The sequence below is a fragment of the Vespa mandarinia genome, chromosome 5 (assembly GCF_050613455.1).
Source record: "Vespa mandarinia isolate Hongniang chromosome 5, ASM5061345v1, whole genome shotgun sequence".
Taxonomy (NCBI): domain Eukaryota; kingdom Metazoa; phylum Arthropoda; class Insecta; order Hymenoptera; family Vespidae; genus Vespa; species Vespa mandarinia.
The window spans coordinates 8,711,386-8,733,951 of record NC_140814.1 but is presented as its reverse complement, the minus strand read 5'-3'; the positions used below and the strand labels follow the sequence as shown (position 1 = coordinate 8,733,951).

The window sequence follows — 22,566 nt, the reverse complement described above, 5'->3', positions numbered from 1 at the left end:
AATATATTTTATATTGTGTCATAATTTAAATTTATATATACATATACATATATATATATATATATATATATATATATATGTATGTATGTATATGTATACGAATATATATACACATATGTGTATAGAAAAATATGAATAGAATCCAGGACTGATAAATATACTTAATGTTTCCATCAATAATTACATAATTTTTACATTACGAAACAGTTTTCTACAAATAGAAAATATACCTTTGTCAAGAAATTGTAAAATATACCTTTTTTTAATCAAATTATTTGGTGCAATAGTTAAATCTTTTTCTTACATTAGTTTTCCCAAAGTCCACAATTCAAAACTATGTTAAGGTATTCTACTATCAAACTTATAGATATATTTTTTTTAAACGGAAAGTTGAAATCTGTTATAAAAACTTTGTGATACTCCTACTTGATTATACATTGTAATATGTTTATTTCTTTATATATATATATATATATATAATCTTATGTGACCTTATTGTCACATTTAATCTAGTAAATATTAAATGAATAAATTCAAGTAGTATTTCATACAAATAAGGAAGATAGTGGTATTATGGAAAAAAAAATAAAACATTAAATAATTTTTGTATTAACACCAGCACCAATGAGCATTTAATAACGATAAAATTGTTATGCAAATATTTCAATCGATAGTTACAATTATAAGTTCTATACTAAATAAAATTCAGTCAAAAATGCCTAAATTATCCATTTGTTATCAAATGCATTTGTATGTCACAAACAACATTGCTATTCTGAATTAATATCAAAAGGAATGATACAAGTAAAACCATGCCATATTGTTGCATTGAAAGTTATAGATATATTTATTCTAGTGCATTAATTTTAAAATATCCATTTAAATGTTGATATGTACTAGTATGTTTTTTTTTTTTTCAAATATTTATTACAATGATATATAAATTACTAAATATGAAATTATATTTTCCGAACTGTGACATGCACTATACTTTTGTAAGAAAATATAGATTTCAAAGCTGTTAGATCATATGCATGAAATTACTGGTCTGTAATAAGTACATTTACAGTGCATATAATTAACAAGCTATTGCTTAGAATGAAAGCACAATGATTTGGTATATACTTAAACAAAGTAAAACCTATGACATTTAATATTCTATATAATTTTACATTTAACTTAAGTTTTACATTTTATTAGATTTATTATTTATTGGAATAGATGACAGCTGTACATTCCCACTCTAACATATATATATATATATATATATATATATATATATATATATATATATATATAAATTATAATTACTTGCTAATAATCTGATTTTAGCTTTAATCTAGTTTGACTCTCTAAAAAGGCCTCTGAAATTCTACAATACATTTGTGCCTGTTCTAATCTTTGCATGAAGTTTTTATATTTATAATATTTATAATCATTTATATTTGTACAATATATATTTTCTATCGTAACACTTTAAAAATATATACCCCTTTTGCATTATTCGTATTACTTCATATAAAATGCACAAATAATGGAAAATGTAAAGGGCGAGTTCGATGTACTTCCTTTACAGCATTCAGTCTCTGATCGTGTAAAAATCTGTGTAAAATATCTCTGAGGTTTATAATATTACATTAAATCAACTTGAATATCTCAATAATTTTCTCTCCATACAATACAATTATTGAATAAATTAACTTATTCAACAATTCATTTTACATTTAATAATTTGAAATAAAATTACTGATGATAATCATGTAACAATAATTTATGATACATCAAGTTATTTATAATAATTCGTTAAAAAATTCAACAAACAAGCGAACCAGATATATTTATAAATTGAATAAACATGCACTCACATTCTTAGCATTCAATAGTCATCAGTATGCATATTACATCGAATGGATAAAAAAAAAATATTTAAGTTCATTGAGTACAAATGTATCACTAATGTAATAACCAAATTATTGTAAAAACTGAAGTTTTTTGCTAAGTTCAGCTGTCTCATTTTATATAGATTTATAAATGAAAGTATTGGAAACATTAATTATTTAGTGTTCAAGGCAGTAATTTATACATACAGATGTATAGATGTTCGTTCAATAACGCCTTTTTTGTTTTTACAAGTCAATTATAACATGCAAAATAAAAGCATGAAACTTATATAAATTTTAGCGAACGTGATGTTATTAACAAATTTTTTTTTATTATTATTAACATAGTCTTTTTCTTAAACAAATTACTATAAAATTTTTTAGAATTTAGCAACAAAAATAAGTTGAATTATTTATAATTGAAATATAATATAATTAGATATTTTTTTTCACTTATAAACTTAACAATTTAATTACTAATAATTATCTTCATTGCTTAGCTATAATCCATATATAATTATATGCACATGTATCATATATATTAGATACATATGATACATAATTATTTTAAAAGATATGCATTCTTTTATGATACTGTATAATTAAAAAACAAAAAAAAAATCGATTTGTATTACTATTTTACAAATACTTTTCAAACTGATTGCAATGTACTTGAGTGGATATATATTAATACAGAATAAATTGTAATTATGTGTGCATGATATTGTATATCTGCAATGATTGAAAAACTTAAAATACGACATAATACAGGTATTCCTTTTGTGCCTTCTTTTGATTAATAAAGTAGCTAACTAGTGAAACTTGAACAATCAGACTCCATAACTTTTGCTCATACGTTTAGCATTTTAAAATACAAAATTAAAAAATTTATATTCACTGAAAAGTTATTGTTAGGGAAGCACGCACTGTTGACTTAATATATCATACTACTGCAATTTCTATCTCTTGTGTACACAAATATAGTTAATCATAAGGAATATAAAATCGATACATTTTTGATACGGTCCTTTAACTACAGTAAATGCAATTTCTATTCTTACTATCATGTCATTTTTTATTAATTTTTGAAGGGGCATTCATACATTTCTTTTGACTACTGCTAATGACATTGTTAGCAGATGAATTTTTCTTTTTTCTTGTTTTTTTTTTTTTCGTAGAGAAATATTACACTTTCCTTCGAACTTTCCATAAATCGTTACTGTACATATAAGGCTGAATTTTCTTTGAAAAATTCCGATTTATATTATATATAAAAATTTAACACAAATCCTTTCCTGACTTGCTCCCATGCAATCCATTTTACTCTAACTCATTATAATGAGTAAACACCTGTAATTATGCTAATATATATTATATGAAGCTGCCTTCAAGTATACATGTAAACAAAATCTCAACTCTTAATTTTTTAATGATTAAAAAATCTTATATCCTGCTGAATCATCATACTCGTATTTCTTGAATGACGAGCATGTTATTCATATATTATTGCAATACTCTTATTCTACATACTGACAAATCTTTCAGTATACAATAGTTTTGTATTTAGTAGCACTCAGCTTACAGAGATTTGTGATGTTCATTCTTATTTGGATTGTTCATGAACACATTACTCCACGATACACGATTAATTCACCATTCCGCTTCCGACAACAATATTGACCTGAATTATGGAGAACAGATTGAAGTAAATCCTGTATACACTAGAGACTATATTTTGTCAAGAAAATAGAAAGTTCCTTTTCAATTGCATTAAATAAATAGATCGTCTCTTCCAAGTACTGACTGTCATAATTACAGGTTTTTATATATGCATATTTAAAAATTTTATTGTTGTCTAATTAAAATTATTTAACGCGTCTCATTGAAACGCAGAGAAGAATACTGAATTTGCTTGTTGCTGCTGTTGCTGTTGTTGTTGTTGTTGTTGTTGTTGTTGTTGCTGTGTTTGAGATTGAATCATAGGTGATGTATATCCTAATGTTGATGCTGCTGAAACAATTAATTTTAACGAATTAATATCAACATTGTATGCACAATCTATAAATTTTCATACATTTCTCTTAATAAACTCACCTACAGGTTTAACTTGATGCTGTGGGCTAGTACTAGCAAGTTGATTCATAGTTGGTGCTGGTCCAGCTTGTTTTGATTTACTACCCATTATATTATCAAGATCTATATTCAATCCTGAGCCAGCCCACGTTGAGCCAATTTGCGAGGAAGACATATTATTTGGTGCTGGATTCTTGGCGTTAACGGATGAAGGTGTGAGTAGATTTGTAACAGATGATAGTCCAATTGTTCCTAAATGCAACACGCAATATGCACATGCTGTTAAGCCCCTTTAGTATTAATATTAATAAATAAAGTTATATTTACGCCTGTCTAACAGATATTTCGTATATTAATATATATTAATTATATAAATAAATTTTCGAGCATGGAAAATGTAATATATACACGATGTTAAATCATAGAAGAAATATATTTAGAAACTTATAATACAATTTTTAAGTGTTTTATATCTTCTGATATTTTTTATTATACAAATCTGTAGCAGATGAATGAGATGAATTAAATGCTTATATACTATCAGGAATTAATTGTTGGCAAATGTTGAACCGATGATGGAATCAATTAGTGATAATACATTTCCAGCTAATGTTTTACAGTCTTTATCGTGTTCTCCATTAATCACATTCTGTGTTAAATTCAAAAGCCAAAGCCTTACTTCCATAAGAGGTTCAAATAACTCATTTATTATACTTTCTTTAGGTACTGCAACAATAACTGCTGCTACATTCTCTATCACAGCTAATCTTACTTTTGCTTGTTCATGATATCTTAAGCTCCATGTTAATTCCAATATTTCTTTTCCCATCTTTGATGCAATTAAACAATTTTGTCCTGCTACCATTATAGTAGATAACGTTTTAAGAAATCGTACTAATAAAGAATTTCTTTGATCGGAATATGATTCTAATCCAATGTATAAACAATTCCCTTGTTTCCCATAACCATACAGAAGAGGAAAAAAGAAAGATGATGCGACGTTTCCAAATTTGTTGGCTAACATTTTTGTAGGTTTTGCATTATGGGCAAATCTTCTTGTATTTGATTCAATCCTTTTATCAACTATTTCTCTCCAATTGATAGATCCAGTATTTGTATTTTGAAAATAATCAAAATCATCACTAGACAAAATATCATATTTTTTATCAGTATCAATAAAAAGTGATATTCCTTTGGTAGGTATTTTTGTAGTACGTGCAATCTCTTTGTTATTAGAATCATCATTTGATATATTGATCTTGGATAATTCTCTAGCTGATTCCGCTAATATGTCTAAGAAAAGTAAACGTTGGCTCGTGGAATATTTACATGTTTCACTATAAAATTCTCGACACAAATATTCCGCTGATTCTTTGGGATATACAGTTACGATGGCCACGCAGGATTTAAAAATTAATAATTCAAAATCTTCTACGTAAGAAGATTCTGTGAGGTTTACGAGAATTACCAATAATTCTAAACCAAACGATACATCATCATTCGGTAATTGAGATAATATTAATTCCTCACATACTTCCAATGACTCGGCAAAAACTTCGGCATTCGTTGTTTTTCGTTCATCTGTTAAATTGTCACGTAGATCACGCAAATATGTAGGTCTTAATCTTTCAGATAATTTGGTATCATTAGATATATCATAAGGGATTAAATCATCATCACTATCCAATTCCGATTGTTCCTCGATATTCTCTTTGCTAGTAAATCCTTTGTCTTCAATATTTTTACGCAAAACACTTAATGAGTCTTTTTCTTTTTCAGTCGTATTTTCTTCACTTCCATCAAGTTGTTTTATATTCTTCAACGATAATATATTACACTCTACACCCAAATCAAAAACTTTCTCATCGCCCAATGAATTGAAAATTATATCATCGTAATATAAATTTTCTTTACTCTGGCAAGATTCTTCTGAATCTAATGTTTGTATTTTTTCTATTAGCATATCAAATGATTTTACTAATTCAATAATTTCTCCACCCATACTGTCATAATGAAATTCCAGTTTTGGACTATTATCCGATTCTGATAGAGCTCTCACAACAATTTCTCCAGTACGCATACCTATCGCTCTTAGAATAATATGCGTACTTTCCAAATGCGTTGATATTCCAAAAAATATTAATTTTCGGCATGTTTCCTTGTCGTTAGTTTTGATATTATTTTTTACTACTGTTATGCCAAGAATAATCAATTTTGTAATGTACTTATGCTGTTCTATAGAAGTATGATTTAATGCACTTTTATCACCCCACACATCTAAGAGTTTAATCAACAGGTCTATCATAATACGATTTTCTTTTGAAGATTGCGATAAGTATGTTATAAAATTGATAATAAAATTCTCTCTTTCATCTTCGTAATAAGACATAAATGGGATCTTTGTTGTTAATGTGTACATCCAATTGGATACTTCTATTAAGTCTCCAAAAATACAATATACTCCATTTTTAATATCGCAATGTTTTAAAAATAATACAACCAATGGCTCAATGGCTGCTCGATCTAATTCTCTGAGTATAGTCTGTATTGAGTTTCTTCTATTGTCATCTTCATAACACCACGTTGAAAAAATATCAATTAAGCAATTCAAGTTCGTCGAGTTTATTGCGATTGCCATTTTACTAATAATCATTGAAAACATATTGAAATTTATTTGAATGCCGCACTTTTCCATACAATCATGAACGAATGAGAATCCACGAGCAATATGAAAGCTAATAATTTTCGTATACATTTGTGGGAGAAAAGTATCCAACGTTTTATTTCTTAATTTGTTAGCAACTCGATTTGGTAAAGAGACTAATAACTGTATTGTACTTTTCCAGGTTTGTTTCAATTCTTCTTGCTTTATCGTCGACTCTTGTCGATATTTACATGCATTTACTATTGCACAAAATAAAGCATCACTTTTTATCAGCTCTTCCAAAATAATAGAAATTATATATACTTTTCTGTTCTCGTCAGTGGATTGCTTTAAGGCTTGAGTTAATACCACGAGTGTTTCGTACAATGTCTCTAATGACATACCATCGATGATGATCAATTGTTTAATTATTGGATCTAAATTACTTCCCTGTAATGGCCAATTATGGTCAAATTTATCAATAATTTCTTCTAAAATTCTTCCGTGTAACATAGGATCAAGAAACGGATCAAAATTTAGATCAATATATTTTTGATGAGTAAGTGGACCAGGTAAAAATATGTTATAATCCGAAATTTGTATCTTTAATTTTTCCAGACTACTCTGAGATTTAATACTCTCCATGGAACATAGCGATTCCAAAAGACGATTAGCAGCATTTTCTGAATTTTTCTCTGTTGACTCGATGTTATCTTCTTGTCTGCACGCTGCAAGGAAAGTCTTTCTTGGGGGCATTATGTTACCATCAAATACTTAGTTAAAAAAAATTGTGATTAAGATGATTTTGTCTAACGAACATGCATGCTTTCTGTTATAAAAATTACGGAGATTACTATGTATTAGTTACTACTGATCTATTGTATTATAACTATTGTTATCGAAAATAAGCAAGTATAAAAATTGTGAAAGTTTTTTTACCTGTTCCAAAATCCCCCAAAACAGCAGGAGCAGAGGTATTGAACAAGTTAGAGTTGTTGGTATTATTTTCTCTTTTATCCCCTAATCCGATTGATAAAGAATTGAAGTTCCCAAGGTCTGACAATAAATCAGTATTCGAGGATACTAGAAGAAAGATACAAAATAATGTTTAAAAGAAAGAACTCATATTTAACAGTTAACTCATTAAATAATTACAAGGATACTTTAATACAATGGTCTACCTGTATTATTGTTTAATACTGCTTCGTTATTGGGCGTTTGTGGTTGCAAAGAATCGAACAAATTATTACCAACATTATTTTTTTGAATATTATTTGGATTTATCATTTTAAAACCAGTTGCTGAAGCATTAGAAATCATAGTGTTATTTAGATTATTCGTCGTAGTATTGCTAGTGTTTGGTATCGTGGTTCCCATAAAAGATAATTGATTTTGCGACGCGTGCAATGAATTATTAGGAGAGATAACGCCAGAACTAAAAGCTGACGTAAAATCAGCGAATTCATCGTTTTCTTTCATTTTAACGGTAGGACTACCGAATGCACTGGCAAAATCGCCAAAATCAAGATTAGCAGGTTGCGAATGATTATTTCCTCTCGGATTGAAGTCGTCATCATCGATGGTCGACTTTGTATTATTATCATTTTGAGAATCGAAGATGTCATTTAAAATGTCATTCTTATTCTTCTGATGATTAGCTGGAGAAGAGAATGCATTCTGAAAAAAAAAAAAAAAAAAAAAAAAAAAAAGAAAGAAAATATATATAATTACGAATTCGTAAATTCAATTGTATATGATAGATGAATATATACTAACGGATTGTTCTTTTCCATAATTCGCTGCTGCACCTAAATCTACTTTTTTGAGATTGCGTGTTGTTCGCACCGGTGATGCATTTACCGAGGACATGGATCCCGAAATGGTTTTACCAATTCGATCTATACTTTCCATCGTATCCCTATATTCCCTATTGCCTCTTTTTGGACTAGCATGTGTGTCATTGTCCGAGTCTTCCCTTTCGCCATCGTCGCTATTATTTACATAAAATATAGAATTACAAAGAAGCATTTAGAAGAAGAAAATTATCTGATAATTCTTAAATATGTATCGGTGATTATGGAAGTTCAAATTCAAAATATAGAGAGAGAAAAAAATACAATTTTTTCTTAATAGTTCTCTTTTGTTTTTTCTTCTTAGAAAAGTTCTGATCATTTCAATATAAATTAATTCGAACATCACCTTTATAATCAATTAAATCGTACGTTAAGAAGCAATCTAGATTACCTATTGTTCGCATCTTCAAAACCTTTTCCACGATTATCTCTATCCCAATCATTGTAATTATCTGTATTAGATTTGTTCCATTTTGGACTTTCCGTCCACCTATCTCCACCCCCAAATCTCATACCCATTGCCTCGCTCGATAAGCCAACATATTTATCTTTGTTTTTCTTCGCCTTCTTACGTTCTTCCTTTAATTTGTCATCGTCCTGAATGAAATCGATTAACTCTCGAACTTTATGCCTGATATTTATTCCTTGATCCTTTCCAAATTCATCGATGCAGGTGTAGTTCTCTAATGATCGCAGATCATAGATATGTTCTCTGGAGGATGTTACGACTCGTTCGGATCCATTACGTACCAAATAATTCAAGAGAAGTAAGGACTGTAAATGCAAAAAAAGAAAAAGAAAATAGTAACGACTACAGTAATGAAAGTAAATCAAATTTCATATTTTTTATCATAATAATAAACGTCATAATTATTGATTCTAATGATTTTTTAAATTGTTATATTATTTAAAAAAGTTATTTCTTCATCCTCGATGATGGAATTTCGAATAATCTTTCGCAAAGGATTCATTGCACGTCAGATGTGCACACAAATATGCACGTAGGTATGGGCGCGCGCACGCACACACACACACACACATACACACACACACACACGCACGCACGCACGCATGCATGCATGCATATACATACCCACGCGCACATGCACACGTACCTTGTATGTTCGACGCCAATTTCGTTTATTTTCTTGCAACATCCTTTTCCACAACATGGACATTACATCGGGGAATTGTTCGTACGTGAATGTTGCCTGAGCCAGTTCTTGCATCATTGCACCTGAAGTAATACGATGAACTTAATTTCAGCGTGTCCTTAAAGCAAAAGACACTCGAGCAAACTCGATATATTTTACCTGTTTGAAAATTTTACACTGCCGTTCATAAATCATCCAACATTTGTTTATTCCTTCATAAAAATATGTTAATTTCTAATTTTCTCTCTTGTTCTTTTTATATATAAATATTTTTAATAGATATTTATTTCTTTTTTCTTTTTTTTTTTTTTAATGGAACATCAAAGTGTTTATTCATGTACGACAGTGTTATGTACGATAATATGAATTTTTAATAAATTAAAAAAACAAAAAATTAATACTACCGACATTGAATGTTTTACAGTTTGAAGTAACAATAATAATAATAATAATAGTAATAGTAATAGTAATAATAATAATAATGAATATTATTCCATACCAGTAGGTCCCCACGCATCATCGTTTGTTGCTTCTCGTACTTTGGCTTCGGTTTCGGTATAGTTCATTACCACATTAGTCCTAAGAAAGAGATAAATTGGATTTGTATTTTTATTTTCCTTTTGTAAAAAATAAAAAAGAAATAAAATTAATTCTATTATTCTACATAACGTCATCGTTGCGAGTGTTTAACGAATTGAGTTCAATGACAGCGTATAATTGGTTCACTTAATAAGAGACGTTCTTGAGAATTCGACATCTTGATTCTTTCTCAAATCAGATTTATTAAACCCCTTAACATTAAGTAAAATATTTAAACGTATTATTATGACAAAAAATTTACTTTATATTATTTAAATAATTTCAATCTATTATAATTACAATATATAATTATATAGATTATAAGTAAATTAGGACTTTCTATCCTTCGTTAATAAATATTCTTTAATTTTTTATTAGAGAATATAGTTAAATAGCATAAGAGTTAAATAAATCTATAAATTGCATTAACTTTTATGTGCTAAATAGCAATCGTTAGATCGTACAGTTGTTAATTCGATGCTATAATTTGTGTAGGAAGAGCATCGCACGGTTATTTACTCTTTTAATGCATTCTAAGCATGCAGTTATAAAAAAAAAAATAAGAATAAGATAAAGAGAGAGACGAGAGTATAGAGGCAACCTTGGACCCTCAGATCACGAGGCTTAAGAACCGATATATCAATCGCGTGTATATGTACAAATATAGGTCAATTAGCTCAGATATGTCTCTGATAATCGTGCAAAGTGTATCACATATGTAAACACATATATACAAAACTACAACCAACGAAGAAATCGATCGTTTCATTCTCATCCAAAAAAATTTAATCTGGATAATCCTGCATATCTTGAACGTTTAATCGTGCGAACACTTTTATCGCTTAGAATATTCGTCTTAACCGCAAATAATCGCATAGAATATCCGGACAATTTTGTATGAGTCAAAAACCGTGATACAAGCGAGAAAAAAAAAAAAAAAAAGAGGAGAAAAGAAAAAAAGAATCAATCACAATTGTAAAATAATTTTTGCTTTTTATGACTGTTACTTTCGCAAGAAATATCCGCATATCATCGCTACTTTTATTCGTCTTTGCGATTATTATTATTATTTACAGCGTTTATTTAGAATATTCCTGAGATCTAAGTTCGATTAGATAATAAAATTCTTTGCTCATTTTTACTTTTATTCTTTAAACGTCGTTAAAAAAAAAGATATTTAAGAGCTTTTCAAGTCTAAACAGGATCTTAGATTTCATTCTGTAGTATGCGTGTTTCTCTTTCGTGCTCTCTCTCTCTTTCTCTTCCCTTTCTCTCTTTCGCTCTCGATACAAGCAGTTTGACAGGCTAGCGGCAAGTACTTAAAGGAGTTAAGATCGTGCTCACATAGGCACCTGTTGATTGCGCAATGTGAGTATGTATGCTAGACGATTCAAAGCGAGTTTTGCAACTAATAGAGCCCGCAAGCTCTCTTTTTTTACGATAAGAAGATCTAGATGTAATTATTGCAAGGTAGAGAAAAATCTAAGAGAAAACGATACGAATATCGCATATATAGTATATGCTTTTTTTCCTTTTCCTCGACTTTGAACATCCTAGAAATTGAGTTTTAATTTAATTAAATCAAATACTATTTAATTTTGCTGAGATAAGTTATTAAAAAATTGTCCGTTGTTTATTGTAAATATTGGACGTTTACATATGAAATATGTACGTTGATATGTAGGTTATTTTCAAAATGGCTGCATCAGCAATTTTGAATTCAACGTTTTAAGAAAGAACTTTTAAAAGAGGTGAACTTTTCGTTTCTAAAATTCCACTTTTTCGAGTTTGTATAGAATTAGAATAAAAAATAAAAAAAAAGAAAGAAAGATAAATTACAGAACTTTATTATAATCTTAACGGAGGCCATTTTGAACTTTTGATGAGGTCTTTTAAATTAAGATTGTCTTACTTCAATTTTGAGCTCTAAAATACATTTCTAAATTTAGTAATATACAAATGTATAATATATAGAAAGAACTTTCATAACAAGGAGTATAAAAATATAGGCAAACGTTAAAAGAATGAATCGTACGAAAGAGAAAGTAAAAATAATCTCTCTAAAGTGAAGGGAGTTGGAAATAATTGATTTGATTAATAAAACAAATAAAATGACGTATCGGTTTCAAGATAAAAGAAGCAAAAAAAAAAATTGAATTTTACTTCCGATCAAAGTTATCGTTACGCTTCCACTCGTTTCGCTTCGTTTACCGATGAAGGGAGAGAATTCCGTTATGAGTTCCGGTCGTGGAAACGATCGAGTCGCGCTTTCGATTACTTTCTTTTTACTATCATGGTCGTCTCTTAAAAGTACTCCCTAGTTGAGGAAATATTAAAAAGCATTGATAAAAAGAAAAAAAAAAAAAAAAAAAGAAAAAAAAAGATAAAAAAGAAGAAGGAGAAGAAGAAGAAAAAGACGAACAACAAAAATAAATAAAATTTCACATCGTTCCCTTCTCGAAAGTTGTCTCGAGTTCCTTCCGTAAAACATTTATTGATAAATATCAAATGACTTGAGAAAGGCAAATTATTAACATAGATTACGAAACGACAGTGAAAATTGCATGTAACATTTATTCGAGTCCAACACAAATTATACGGTCGAACGATCGCTATGAGTTGCATTATCGAAATATATAGGGAGAAAAATTTATTAACGTTTTCGTGCTTCTTTGTAATGTTTACTTTACTTCTTTATAATACATATATATCCTTTAACAGAATCAAATAGATCGATTTTTTAATCGTAAAAACATTGAACGACAAAAGTATTCCCTTTTGTGAACCACGAAAAGGGTGTGGACGCAACATGACGATCGGAAGTCTTACGAAACGTTTATTGAATCACGTATTATACATATGTATGTATATATATGACCGTTAAGATTTTCAAATCCAGCGCGGGAATTTAATATTACTTTAACGAGTTGAACGTTGGCATTCGATCGATCTCGAATATTCTATCCACGTGTACCTATGTATATTAATATATGAAAATTGAATAAAATAAGAAGAAGAAGACATATTTTAAATATATATATACATATATAATATATGTTCATACGAAATGTCGACATTTGAATATTCGCGGGTCAATTATCTGATAGGTTAAGATAATAAACGACGCGTATATAATCGAATCTAAAGGATCGTCGACTTCAACTGTGTAGAAAAAGAATATATTATATAATCGAATGAATATTTTTTTTTCTATCGTCGTAACGAGCGATTAACTAGGATCGATTGAGAGAAAAAGAAGAACTTAACGCATGGAAAAGGTGTAGGATTATAACGAAGAATTGAGAACCGCTACCTAATTCGGTATGTACGGTAGCACGTGCATACAATTTGCGGAAGGTTGTGACAAGTAAATATACATTCGAGAGTTACGTAAAGATACGTTGAAGAGAAGACTATTACATCGTGACCATTAAGCTCTTTCGTAGTGTATACGTATATATATAATAGATTTCTATGAAGAAACATTTCGACGGTCATCCGAGGAGAGCGTCAGCTCTTATGAATGAGTGAAAATACGTGCTTTATGTGTGCCTATCTAACGACTGTTAATAATAAAAACAATAAAATAATACAAACAGATGCGATCAAGGCGATGTCTACTTTTATTGGTCGTTATGGATGTATATGGTACAGTAGAGTTGGAAATAAAAGAAAAATTATCTTACATGAATGGCAAGGTGCCATACATAATATAGATATATAAAATATAATCGTTTGTAATAATTTATAATAAAATGCTGTTTGAATATTAATCCCTTTGAATCCGTTCGAGGTAATTCTTTCTACATGTTTTTTCTCTCTTTTTTTTTTTTCTGTTCGACTTACATACCGTATTTATAAAAAATTTGCTATATAACTGTTATCTTTAACAGGAATTGTTAATAAGTTTATAACCATTGACTTTACATATCAGTTGGCTTGACTCAGTTGAGATGATAACAAAAAATAAACAGAATAATTAAAATACACAATGGTATTACGTACAACAGGTATCTACTACATATTGAATCTATCATTTTGAGACTATTTAAGGAAGAAATTAATTATACACTTGGCCTTGAAATGAAGATAAATAAAAGAAAGGTTTAAGACGTATAAATAGATGTGTCGCAATTATCATAAATTATTGTATAATTATTATTGATCGGAAATATATTAAATGAAAAGGATGTTTGATCTTTCTTCAATTCAAGGATACAATTAACAGTTCGTGTCTACAACAGCAATTTATACAATTTGACATTACCAAAGATAAACACATATGCCACGATCAAAACGATTGATCGTCAATCATAATATTGTTATGTTGAAATAATCTCGATAAAAGGCACGCAAAATTGAAATAAATTAAACTTCTCGATCGAATTGAAAACAGCTTTTTTTACTAAATTTTTATTCGCCAAATATTCGTGGATTTATTGTGGGATCACGTGATCAAGGATAACGATAATTGCGACCGATTACAATCAATGACCGTGAAATAATATCGAATAAAATGCTTATTATCTCGTCGAAGACGAGAATGGAATTATAAAAATTAAAAGTGAGAGTAAAGTTAGAATAAAAATGGAAGCAAAGGCAAGGTTATAATCGCGTGCAAAAGAAAACTTGCGAGAACTTACGCCTTATCCATAAACTCCCGCACTTTCCACATGTTCATTATAACATTCGTTGCACTATTCACAGAAAAGAATATTGTGTTCGATCGTCGAACGAGAAATTATTGTTAAAGGTAGCGATAAGGTGCACCAGATGTTTTTCCGAGCATTTGATATCTCAGCGAACGAAGGAACGTCACCAGGCGGTGGCCATATTCTCCCTTCCACGTTCCAATGAGCGCAGATGTTTTTTACATCGATGGTGGACGTCGAAAATCGTCGAACGTGTACGACATGTAATGTCCTTCCTCGGTCAAACAACCGATCAACTTCCAATCTTCGTTACTACGAGATGGAATAAAAAAAAAAGCAGTCGCCTTCTTAGGAAGATCCGAATCGCATCAGATGTTGAATCGTCGGATACAGCTGCGTGTAACGCGTGTCTATCGTTTTGCAGCTATCTTCACGCTGCTCATCGTACTCGCGCCAAATTATGAAACTACTTTTCTTTTTTTTTCTTTTTCCTTTTTCCCATTTATCACGCGTTTTAACAGATTTAACTAACAAAAATCGATTTATATTTCCCCTATTCGTTATCATTCGTTGAATAATTCTTTTTACCTTTTCTTGCCTATGGAAAAAACATAATTTAATATTAAGACTTTATTACCGATCGGAATATTTCTGTAGATAAAAAATTTACTAAAGAAAACGTAGCCAATCACGTGTCTTCCTTATCTACCTTTCGATTATTTTCATTTGTATTTAAGTATGAAATATTTTTTGTTCGTCCTAAAATTAATGATCAATGAGATCAGATTAAAGTTAATGAAATTGCTGGACAATCTGTAAAAAAAGAAAGAACAAAAAAAAAAAAAAAGAAAAAAAAAAGAAAACCATAGGGACATTCTAGGTTTTGCATTCTAGGGAATATCTTATGCTAGTACAATGAAGTTAGCTATTTTAAATTATTCACTATGTAATAGGAGAACGACGCGGTCCTCCAAATAACTGAAAAATAAATACACGTGAAAGCCATTTAAGCATTACAAGTATACACCAATAACAATAGTATAAAAAAAATCTGTCCTCCATTGTTGTACATTTATCATGGATTACGTAAGCGGTAGTATAAATGTTAAATCAAAGAAACTTTGTATTTCAAGACGAATGTAACCGTTGCGATTGAATAATAACGTTAATTGAGCGTGCGTACCATTTACACCGATTCAAATATGCCAGAGTTTCTATAAATCGTTTTTGAATTTAATAGAAGAGAATGGCAGACTTTAATGAAGGTGTTGATGGGAAATTGGCATTTCGAATGCGAAAAGTCAATCCCGAACAATTTCATACGCTCGTCAAGATGCATTTATCATTTGAATTGGATCTCAATACGGAGGAGTAAGTTAGGAGAGGCTCATTAATTATTTATATTTCAAAATATATTATTACTTTTAATTAAGATAAATCGGGATTATTTTCTAATTAGCATGATTTCTTCTAGTAATGATTGTATTATTGAAAAGGCAAAATTAAAAAAATGGGGTATATTGAATTTTGCAAGGAAACCAAAGTCAACTATTAATCTACAAAAAGTAGAAGGTGCTAGTCTATCTGAAAATGGAATAAATCAAGTTAAACAATTAATAGAATACTTATCCAAAGAACAAAGTAGGTTATTTGATCATATTGTTAAGATAATAGAACGTTTAATAAAGATTCTTTTTCCTTTTATTAACACAATGTTAAAGGTATTATACAGGAAGGAATATTTCGACGTACAGGGAAATTGACAAGGCAGCAAGATCTCAAAAGTGCACTTTACCAAGGTGTTCCATTAAATCTTGAAGATGGTCGATTTAGCGTACACGATTGTGCATCTGTTTTAAAAGGATTTTTAGCAGAGCTATCTGAACCTCTCTTAACAGATCTCCATTTTCCAGCTCACTGTCAAATTGCTGGTAAGACAAAATTATAAGGTCTATGCATTAAGACGTGCAAGGTATATGAACATATATAATATTTATTTTACAAATTGAAAAATTACAGAATTGTGCAATTTGAATGACAACACGAACGAAGCCAGATTACTTAGATCCTTGCAATTGCTTTTATTGCTTTTACCACCTCCTAACAGGCATATATTGAAATGTGTCCTTAATCTTCTCAATAAGACGGCAACTTATGAACATAATAACAAAATGAACTGTGATACTCTTGCTACTCTATTTACTCCTCATCTATTGTGTCCACGAAAATTATCACCTGAGGCATTACATACTAATTCACAAAATTTGTCATGTTTGGTCGCCTTTATGATTAAAAAAGGTATGGAATTATTTGATATCCCTCCAAAATTAGCAACCGATATAAGGGCTTATTGGATAGAACAGGAAAGAAAATTATTAAGTCCTAAAAAGACAGACGTAAGTTGCATTACGGGAGAAACAATTGAATGCGAATTAAACGATTTATTAATTCAATATTTTTTTTTTCTTTTTTGCAGTTGAATGAATCTGTACCAGACACTACGGGCACGGCGCATACTGTATTCAGTTTCGTTGACCATAAATTGACAGCAAAAGCTAATTCCACTCAAGATACTCAGGCAGCTCTTGCTCAGCTTTATGCTCATATACAAGCAATGCCAGAGTCTGCAAAAAAACGTAGACTTGTAAAGCAATTTAATAAGGAAAATGGTCAAGGTACACCCAGGCACGTGAAAAATGTTCGAACCAAGAGTCTTGGAGATTCGATAAAGAAGCACATCTTTCAAAGGAAACTTTTGGGTCATAAAAAATTCATAGATATAAATATTGGATGCAACATTACCAGATCTAGTAGCGAGGAAAATATATTGTCTACGGTAAGATATGCGAAATCTTTATTTTTATATTACTCGAATCGAATTTCTGTTTATAATACTCTCTTAGAATGTTTTACATGTTATTTCGTGAAAATGATATTATCAAGTGATATGTTTTGCATGTCTTATACAGAGTCTTGAAAAGCCATTCTTTCAAAAAACTCGTTTCACTAAATCGGATGATGAATTTAATTTAGAAAATTCTGATTCTCATACTAATAACCTTATACGCACTAAACACATTAGTAACAGTACTGGTAGCCTCAATGAGCCTACTGCATCGATTTATAAAGATAAAAGGAAAGCTATGCTCGTGGGTCTTGTAAATATTACCGATAATAAACGCACTAATGAACAAAGTATTAACAAGGAATCTTCACCGAAACAGAACAAGTCATATGTAAATAATTCCGGAAGTTATAAGACGACGAATAGAAGTACCTTTTTACAGGAAGATTCTTTTAATGATGGAGATACAGAAAAAATTAGTAATTTATCTGGTACTACTCTTAGATTGTCTAGGCAATCCAGTGAACCACCAGATATGTACTCTTCTCAAATTACAACAAATAAAGTTGATAGCAGTGAATTGATTAGACAATATTCTGAGCCAGTATTTCCAATATCTAGAAGAAAAAATATAGAAGTCGCTTGTAAATCTAGAATCACGCAAGATGTTGTTGACGCAAAATCATCTGAGTTGACGATAAAATCTGAATCATTTACGGAGAATGCATGTTCATATCCATCTCCAATAGTTAAAAACAGATTTTGGAATGTATATGCTGCTCATACTTCTACGCCATCAAACCTTTTACGAAGGAGTTTAGTCGCTAATGATTACATATTGACACCTATTACTAATAATGATGACAAAAGCATGAGTCCTATCACACAAAGTGCAACTAAAATGACAAAAGCTATGCAGGTATGCACGTTCTTTATTTCTACGTTTTCTACAATAGTACTATATACACGGCGTTTATACAACATAAAATATAATTATATCGATTCGTTCTTATTTTGATAATATCTTGAAATAACAGGAAACTATGATGACTCCACGTTCTCGTAAACCCGTCATGATGGTATCAGGATCGAATCTTTGCAATCTTGCCAGTATGAACGACAGTTCCATACAACATAATAACGTTTCTAATAACTTGCGTAGATCAAATATTGATCTCTTAGCTCCTCATATGAGCTGTTCTTCTATTTTAGAGGAATTACGTAAACCAGATAATGCCGATGATGAATTTATTTATTTGGAAGGCGTTGACATAGATGATAAAGAAAATTGTACAGAAGAAATATGTCAAAAGCACAATTTGGGTACTTCAATTGTGGACGATTGTTGTACCATGACGCAACAAAGCTCTATGTCAATAACAAGCACATTTAGGGAATATTTATTATCAAGAAGCGTATTAACTGCTAGTCCTGTTGATCTTAGTTTTACTTCGCGTACTGATGATTTTGAGCAATCAGAATCTGACCTAAATATTTTTAATGAAAATGGACTATCTAGTAGTTTACTTCGTTGTTTAGATGGAAACAATCCAGAATCTGATACATCTGGTATAGCTTCTGGAAGTACGAATAGCGCTAATGATTCGACAGAAAAAATTGAAGAAACTGTTTCCCCAAGAAAACGGGGAACTAGTTTACAACGTAATGACTCGAAAAGATCTATAAAGGATAAAAATATATCGAAAGGAGAACGTGGTCAAAGTTTTAAGTATAAACAGATAAGTGAGTCAAGATTAAATTCTACGAAAGTAAAAGATACATTTCAGGAGACTTCATTTTAAATTGGAGTAAAATTACTTAAAATATAAGTACAAATCAATGTGAATCTCAGTATGGACACTAATGAAATGTAAACGTCGTGATTTTTAGTCAAGTTTTACACTGTTGATCGTATATTATATATTTTCTTTTTTCCTCTCTCTCTCTCTTTCTCTTTTTTAAATAATAGTAAGTAACCTGATGAGTTATCAGGAACATTTCGTTCTTTTAATTTTCCTTCTTTTGAAATTATTAAATCTCATAGGATCCATGACAACATTGACGTTAACTTTGATGTTATGCATGGAAACTTTACAAGTGTTTCTAATTTTTCCATATTTCCTTCAATTTATTCATAGGAGAAAATTTTTATTATGCTGGGCGCAGAAAATATATATGTGACAATTTTATATCAGGGTAAAACATATGACATGGCTGTTTTTTTTTTTTTATGTCATATCTAAGATATGTAATATATAAATTTGAAAGTAAAGTATCTACCATAATGAAAGACATTTTTTATTTAATTTAATTTCATTAATATCCGAAGAACCTACAATATAGATTATCTTGATTTTCTTTCTTTCTTTTTTTTTTTTTACACATTTTTAATACATCCTATCGAGAGTTTATCGTTATTTTCAATAAACAATGGCTATTTTCTTAACACTTGTTTTTTATAAAGAATTATAGAAAAAATAAATACAGTTTATATATGACAATGGCAATATTATAGAATTGCTTATAATTACTTCATATATATATATATATATATTATTTTTATTCCCTATAATATTGTGTTAATAATGACACATGATATTTTATTATCGTCGAACATACGCATATGTGTATATATATATATATATATATATATATATATATATATATATATAATAGATCATGTTGGTAATCTTATGTCTCTTATTTTTCAATATGCTTACCTAAATACATTTTCGTTATTCAGAATCATGTATATTCTATAGTATTTAATAGAAAGACATGGATGTACAACAGACATCATAATTTTCAGAATTGTGTGAAGATGTGGGAGATGATTCCAATGTAGTGCCTGGAGATGTAGATGTGGGTCAGAACATATCATCATGACCCAAATCTGGAATATATGAAAGACCACGCTCTTTCAAAGCCTTGTTCATCAAACGCTTTTGATCTTGTTTCAATTCTTGTTCTCTTCTTTGTGCATCTAGAATATCATCCACTGATACTTCCGTTAACGGTAAATCTTTTTCTTTTTCCCTATCCTACAAATAGATAAAAAAAAAAGAAATCTTCCTCTACTCTTGTAAATAAGTATATTTATAAGAGCATAGCTTACTATTTCTCCTAGTAGGACAACGTTCTCTCCTCTGACAATAAATATGCCTCTTGGAATATCCCCATATTCTTTACCGACATGAATTCTTTCAATGGTACGATGGAGTACTATATTAGCAAATTGATCGACGCTTCTGAGATATCCAATTAATGTTCTACCATCTCTCAGTAAAACCATTAGTTTTTCTAAATCAGAAGCAATATGTATTCATAGAGAATAAAATCAAACTATAAATATATTTGAATAACGTTATGGTAATGTGTCGATGAACAAAATAAACTTATATTAGAAATTTGATTCGGCCATCTATTAATAAATTTATTTCTTTTTAAACAATAGACTTGACGTAATTGAAAAAAGTGATAAATGCCGGTATAACCTATAAAAATCATAGGAATACAAAAGTCACACATACTGTCAAGTTCTCCTAATAAGGAAGCTGTTCCTGGAACGACGTTCATATTGTATAGTTGTCTTTCGTAATTCTTCGATATTACAAGATTAACGAAGGAAGTGCAAAAATCGTATCTACTAAATTTTCGATCCAATATGATCCGATGCAATGTAAATTGATCATAAACGCAAATATGATTAAAAACACTTGATTATTAACTAAGTTAATGATACTGTTGCCATGTGATAAAAAAAACTCAACATATTTAACATGTATTTAAGATTTTTATAATAATTTATATTATTTAATAAGCGACACTGCAAACGTCTCTATAGGTATGGTACTTGTGATAAAATGCGTGAGGCCATATTGGATTTAAGTCGAGAATAGACGTCCTAAACAAAAATAAAATAAAAATTTCCTTTCAAAGGATAATTATTATATTCTTTCTTTAATTTAATACTTATTCTTTTTGAATTTGTTCAATTGAAAAACAAAAAAAGAAAAATTGGAATTAATGTAAGTATTTTATTTTTACATTGGATAGTACTCATTGGACGAGTCGAATGTTGAATGACCAATGAAATTTAAGTTAGCAGCTATTTAAATTTGAATTATCTCTTAATTTCTATCAATATTTTTTATTTTTTTGTACTCATCTTCAAATTTAATTTCAATTTATAATGAATATTTTGAAAATAAAAGCATTTAATATTTATCAACTAAATAAATATTAATATGTCCTATCATAAATAATTTATTCGATGATTGAAAAATCGTATATAAATAAATTTAGATGCAGTATTTAATGCGATTAGATGCAAGACGTGAGTATTTGACCTTTTTCGCGACACTTCATAAATGAATTATAATGTCAAGGATTATAATGTCAAGTTATGTAAGTTTCATCTTCTATCGTCTTCCTCTCTTTCTCTCAATAGTAGTTTATATTATTCTCGCAATATCATTTTTCGATCTCTTTCAATTGATCATTTTATCTTCAACAATTGAGTAACCATATTAAAAGAAAAAAAAATGGCGATATAAGGACGACTATAATTACTGATTTAACGATCGTCAATACATCAACGATCATTAATCTTTTAACTCGTTAGTATTAGGTAATAATTAATAATAATACAAGATTCGATAATTTTCGTCTTACGTAAGGAGTATCGAAGATAAGATAGTTCTTCTTCTTCTTCTCCTTCTTCTTATCCAATCAGATCAATTCAATTACTTGATCGTATCTTTCTTTTCTCGCCAAGCCACTTACGAAGTTACTCGTTTGCTTGCAAAGACAATGAACCGACGTGAAATTTCCTTCTTCTTCGAGAAATACAGAGAGAGAGAGAGAGAGAGAGAGAGAGGGGGGGG

The 22,566-nt window shown here is 29.6% G+C and overlaps 3 protein-coding genes across 6 annotated transcripts; 1 reads left to right on the top strand and 2 right to left on the bottom strand.

The window, feature by feature from the left end:
* Positions 1-1,293: 1,293 nt before the first annotated feature.
* Positions 1,294-15,258, bottom strand: lqfR (clathrin interactor lqfR). 3 transcript variants are annotated; one of them, XM_035881837.2, is made up of 9 exons: positions 14,827-15,258; positions 10,104-10,183; positions 9,566-9,687; positions 8,842-9,224; positions 8,374-8,587; positions 7,779-8,274; positions 7,537-7,680; positions 3,975-4,205; positions 1,294-3,890 (listed from the first exon to the last, which is right to left on the bottom strand). In XM_035881837.2, the coding sequence occupies exons 1-9, from the start codon at positions 14,862-14,864 to the stop codon at positions 3,760-3,762; spliced, it is 1,839 nt and encodes a 612-aa protein (XP_035737730.2). In that variant the 5' UTR covers positions 14,865-15,258; the 3' UTR covers positions 1,294-3,759. The 3 variants fall into 3 exon arrangements, with proteins under 3 accessions (XP_035737730.2, XP_035737731.2, XP_035737729.2); XM_035881838.2 differs by having other exon boundaries at positions 1,295-3,887; XM_035881836.2 differs by lacking the exons at positions 1,294-3,890; positions 3,975-4,205 and adding an exon at positions 4,307-7,325.
* A 535-nt stretch (positions 15,259-15,793) lies between these two features.
* LOC118448498 (uncharacterized) lies at positions 15,794-19,955 on the top strand. The gene is made up of 7 exons (XM_035881839.2): positions 15,794-16,206; positions 16,310-16,476; positions 16,557-16,766; positions 16,855-17,231; positions 17,312-17,671; positions 17,805-18,599; positions 18,718-19,955. The coding sequence occupies exons 1-7, from the start codon at positions 16,082-16,084 to the stop codon at positions 19,480-19,482; spliced, it is 2,799 nt and encodes a 932-aa protein (XP_035737732.2). The 5' UTR covers positions 15,794-16,081; the 3' UTR covers positions 19,483-19,955.
* Positions 19,956-20,023: 68 nt separating this feature from the next.
* Positions 20,024-22,548, bottom strand: LSm1 (U6 snRNA-associated Sm-like protein LSm1). 2 transcript variants are annotated; one of them, XM_035881844.2, is made up of 3 exons: positions 22,355-22,548; positions 20,796-20,980; positions 20,024-20,721 (listed from the first exon to the last, which is right to left on the bottom strand). In XM_035881844.2, the coding sequence occupies exons 2-3, from the start codon at positions 20,970-20,972 to the stop codon at positions 20,548-20,550; spliced, it is 351 nt and encodes a 116-aa protein (XP_035737737.1). In that variant the 5' UTR covers positions 20,973-20,980; positions 22,355-22,548; the 3' UTR covers positions 20,024-20,547. The 2 variants fall into 2 exon arrangements, with proteins under 2 accessions (XP_035737737.1, XP_035737735.1); XM_035881842.2 differs by lacking the exon at positions 22,355-22,548 and adding an exon at positions 21,211-21,562.
* Between the last annotated feature and the right edge of the window lie 18 nt (positions 22,549-22,566).

Excerpts from the sequence above, each read along its gene's own strand:
- lqfR (XM_035881836.2), bottom strand. The coding sequence starts at position 14,864 with ATGAACATGTGGAAAGTGCGGGAGTTTATGGATAAGGC. Across the intron at positions 10,184-14,826 it reads CGGGAGTTTATGGATAAGGC|GACTAATGTGGTAATGAACT; the intron begins GTAAGTTCTCGC and ends TCTCTTTCTTAG. Across the intron at positions 9,688-10,103 it reads TGATGCGTGGGGACCTACTG|GTGCAATGATGCAAGAACTG; the intron begins GTATGGAATAAT and ends GTATTACTTCAG.
- LOC118448498 (XM_035881839.2), top strand. The coding sequence starts at position 16,082 with ATGGCAGACTTTAATGAAGGTGTTGATGGGAAATTGGCATTTCGAATG. Across the intron at positions 16,477-16,556 it reads ATACTTATCCAAAGAACAAA|GTATTATACAGGAAGGAATA; the intron begins GTAGGTTATTTG and ends ACAATGTTAAAG. Across the intron at positions 17,232-17,311 it reads TAAGTCCTAAAAAGACAGAC|TTGAATGAATCTGTACCAGA; the intron begins GTAAGTTGCATT and ends TCTTTTTTGCAG.
- LSm1 (XM_035881842.2), bottom strand. The coding sequence starts at position 21,256 with ATGAACGTCGTTCCAGGAACAGCTTCCTTATTAGGAGAACTTGACA. Across the intron at positions 20,981-21,210 it reads CTTATTAGGAGAACTTGACA|AAAAACTAATGGTTTTACTG; the intron begins GTATGTGTGACT and ends CTTCTGATTTAG. Across the intron at positions 20,722-20,795 it reads TTGTCCTACTAGGAGAAATA|GATAGGGAAAAAGAAAAAGA; the intron begins GTAAGCTATGCT and ends ATCTATTTGTAG.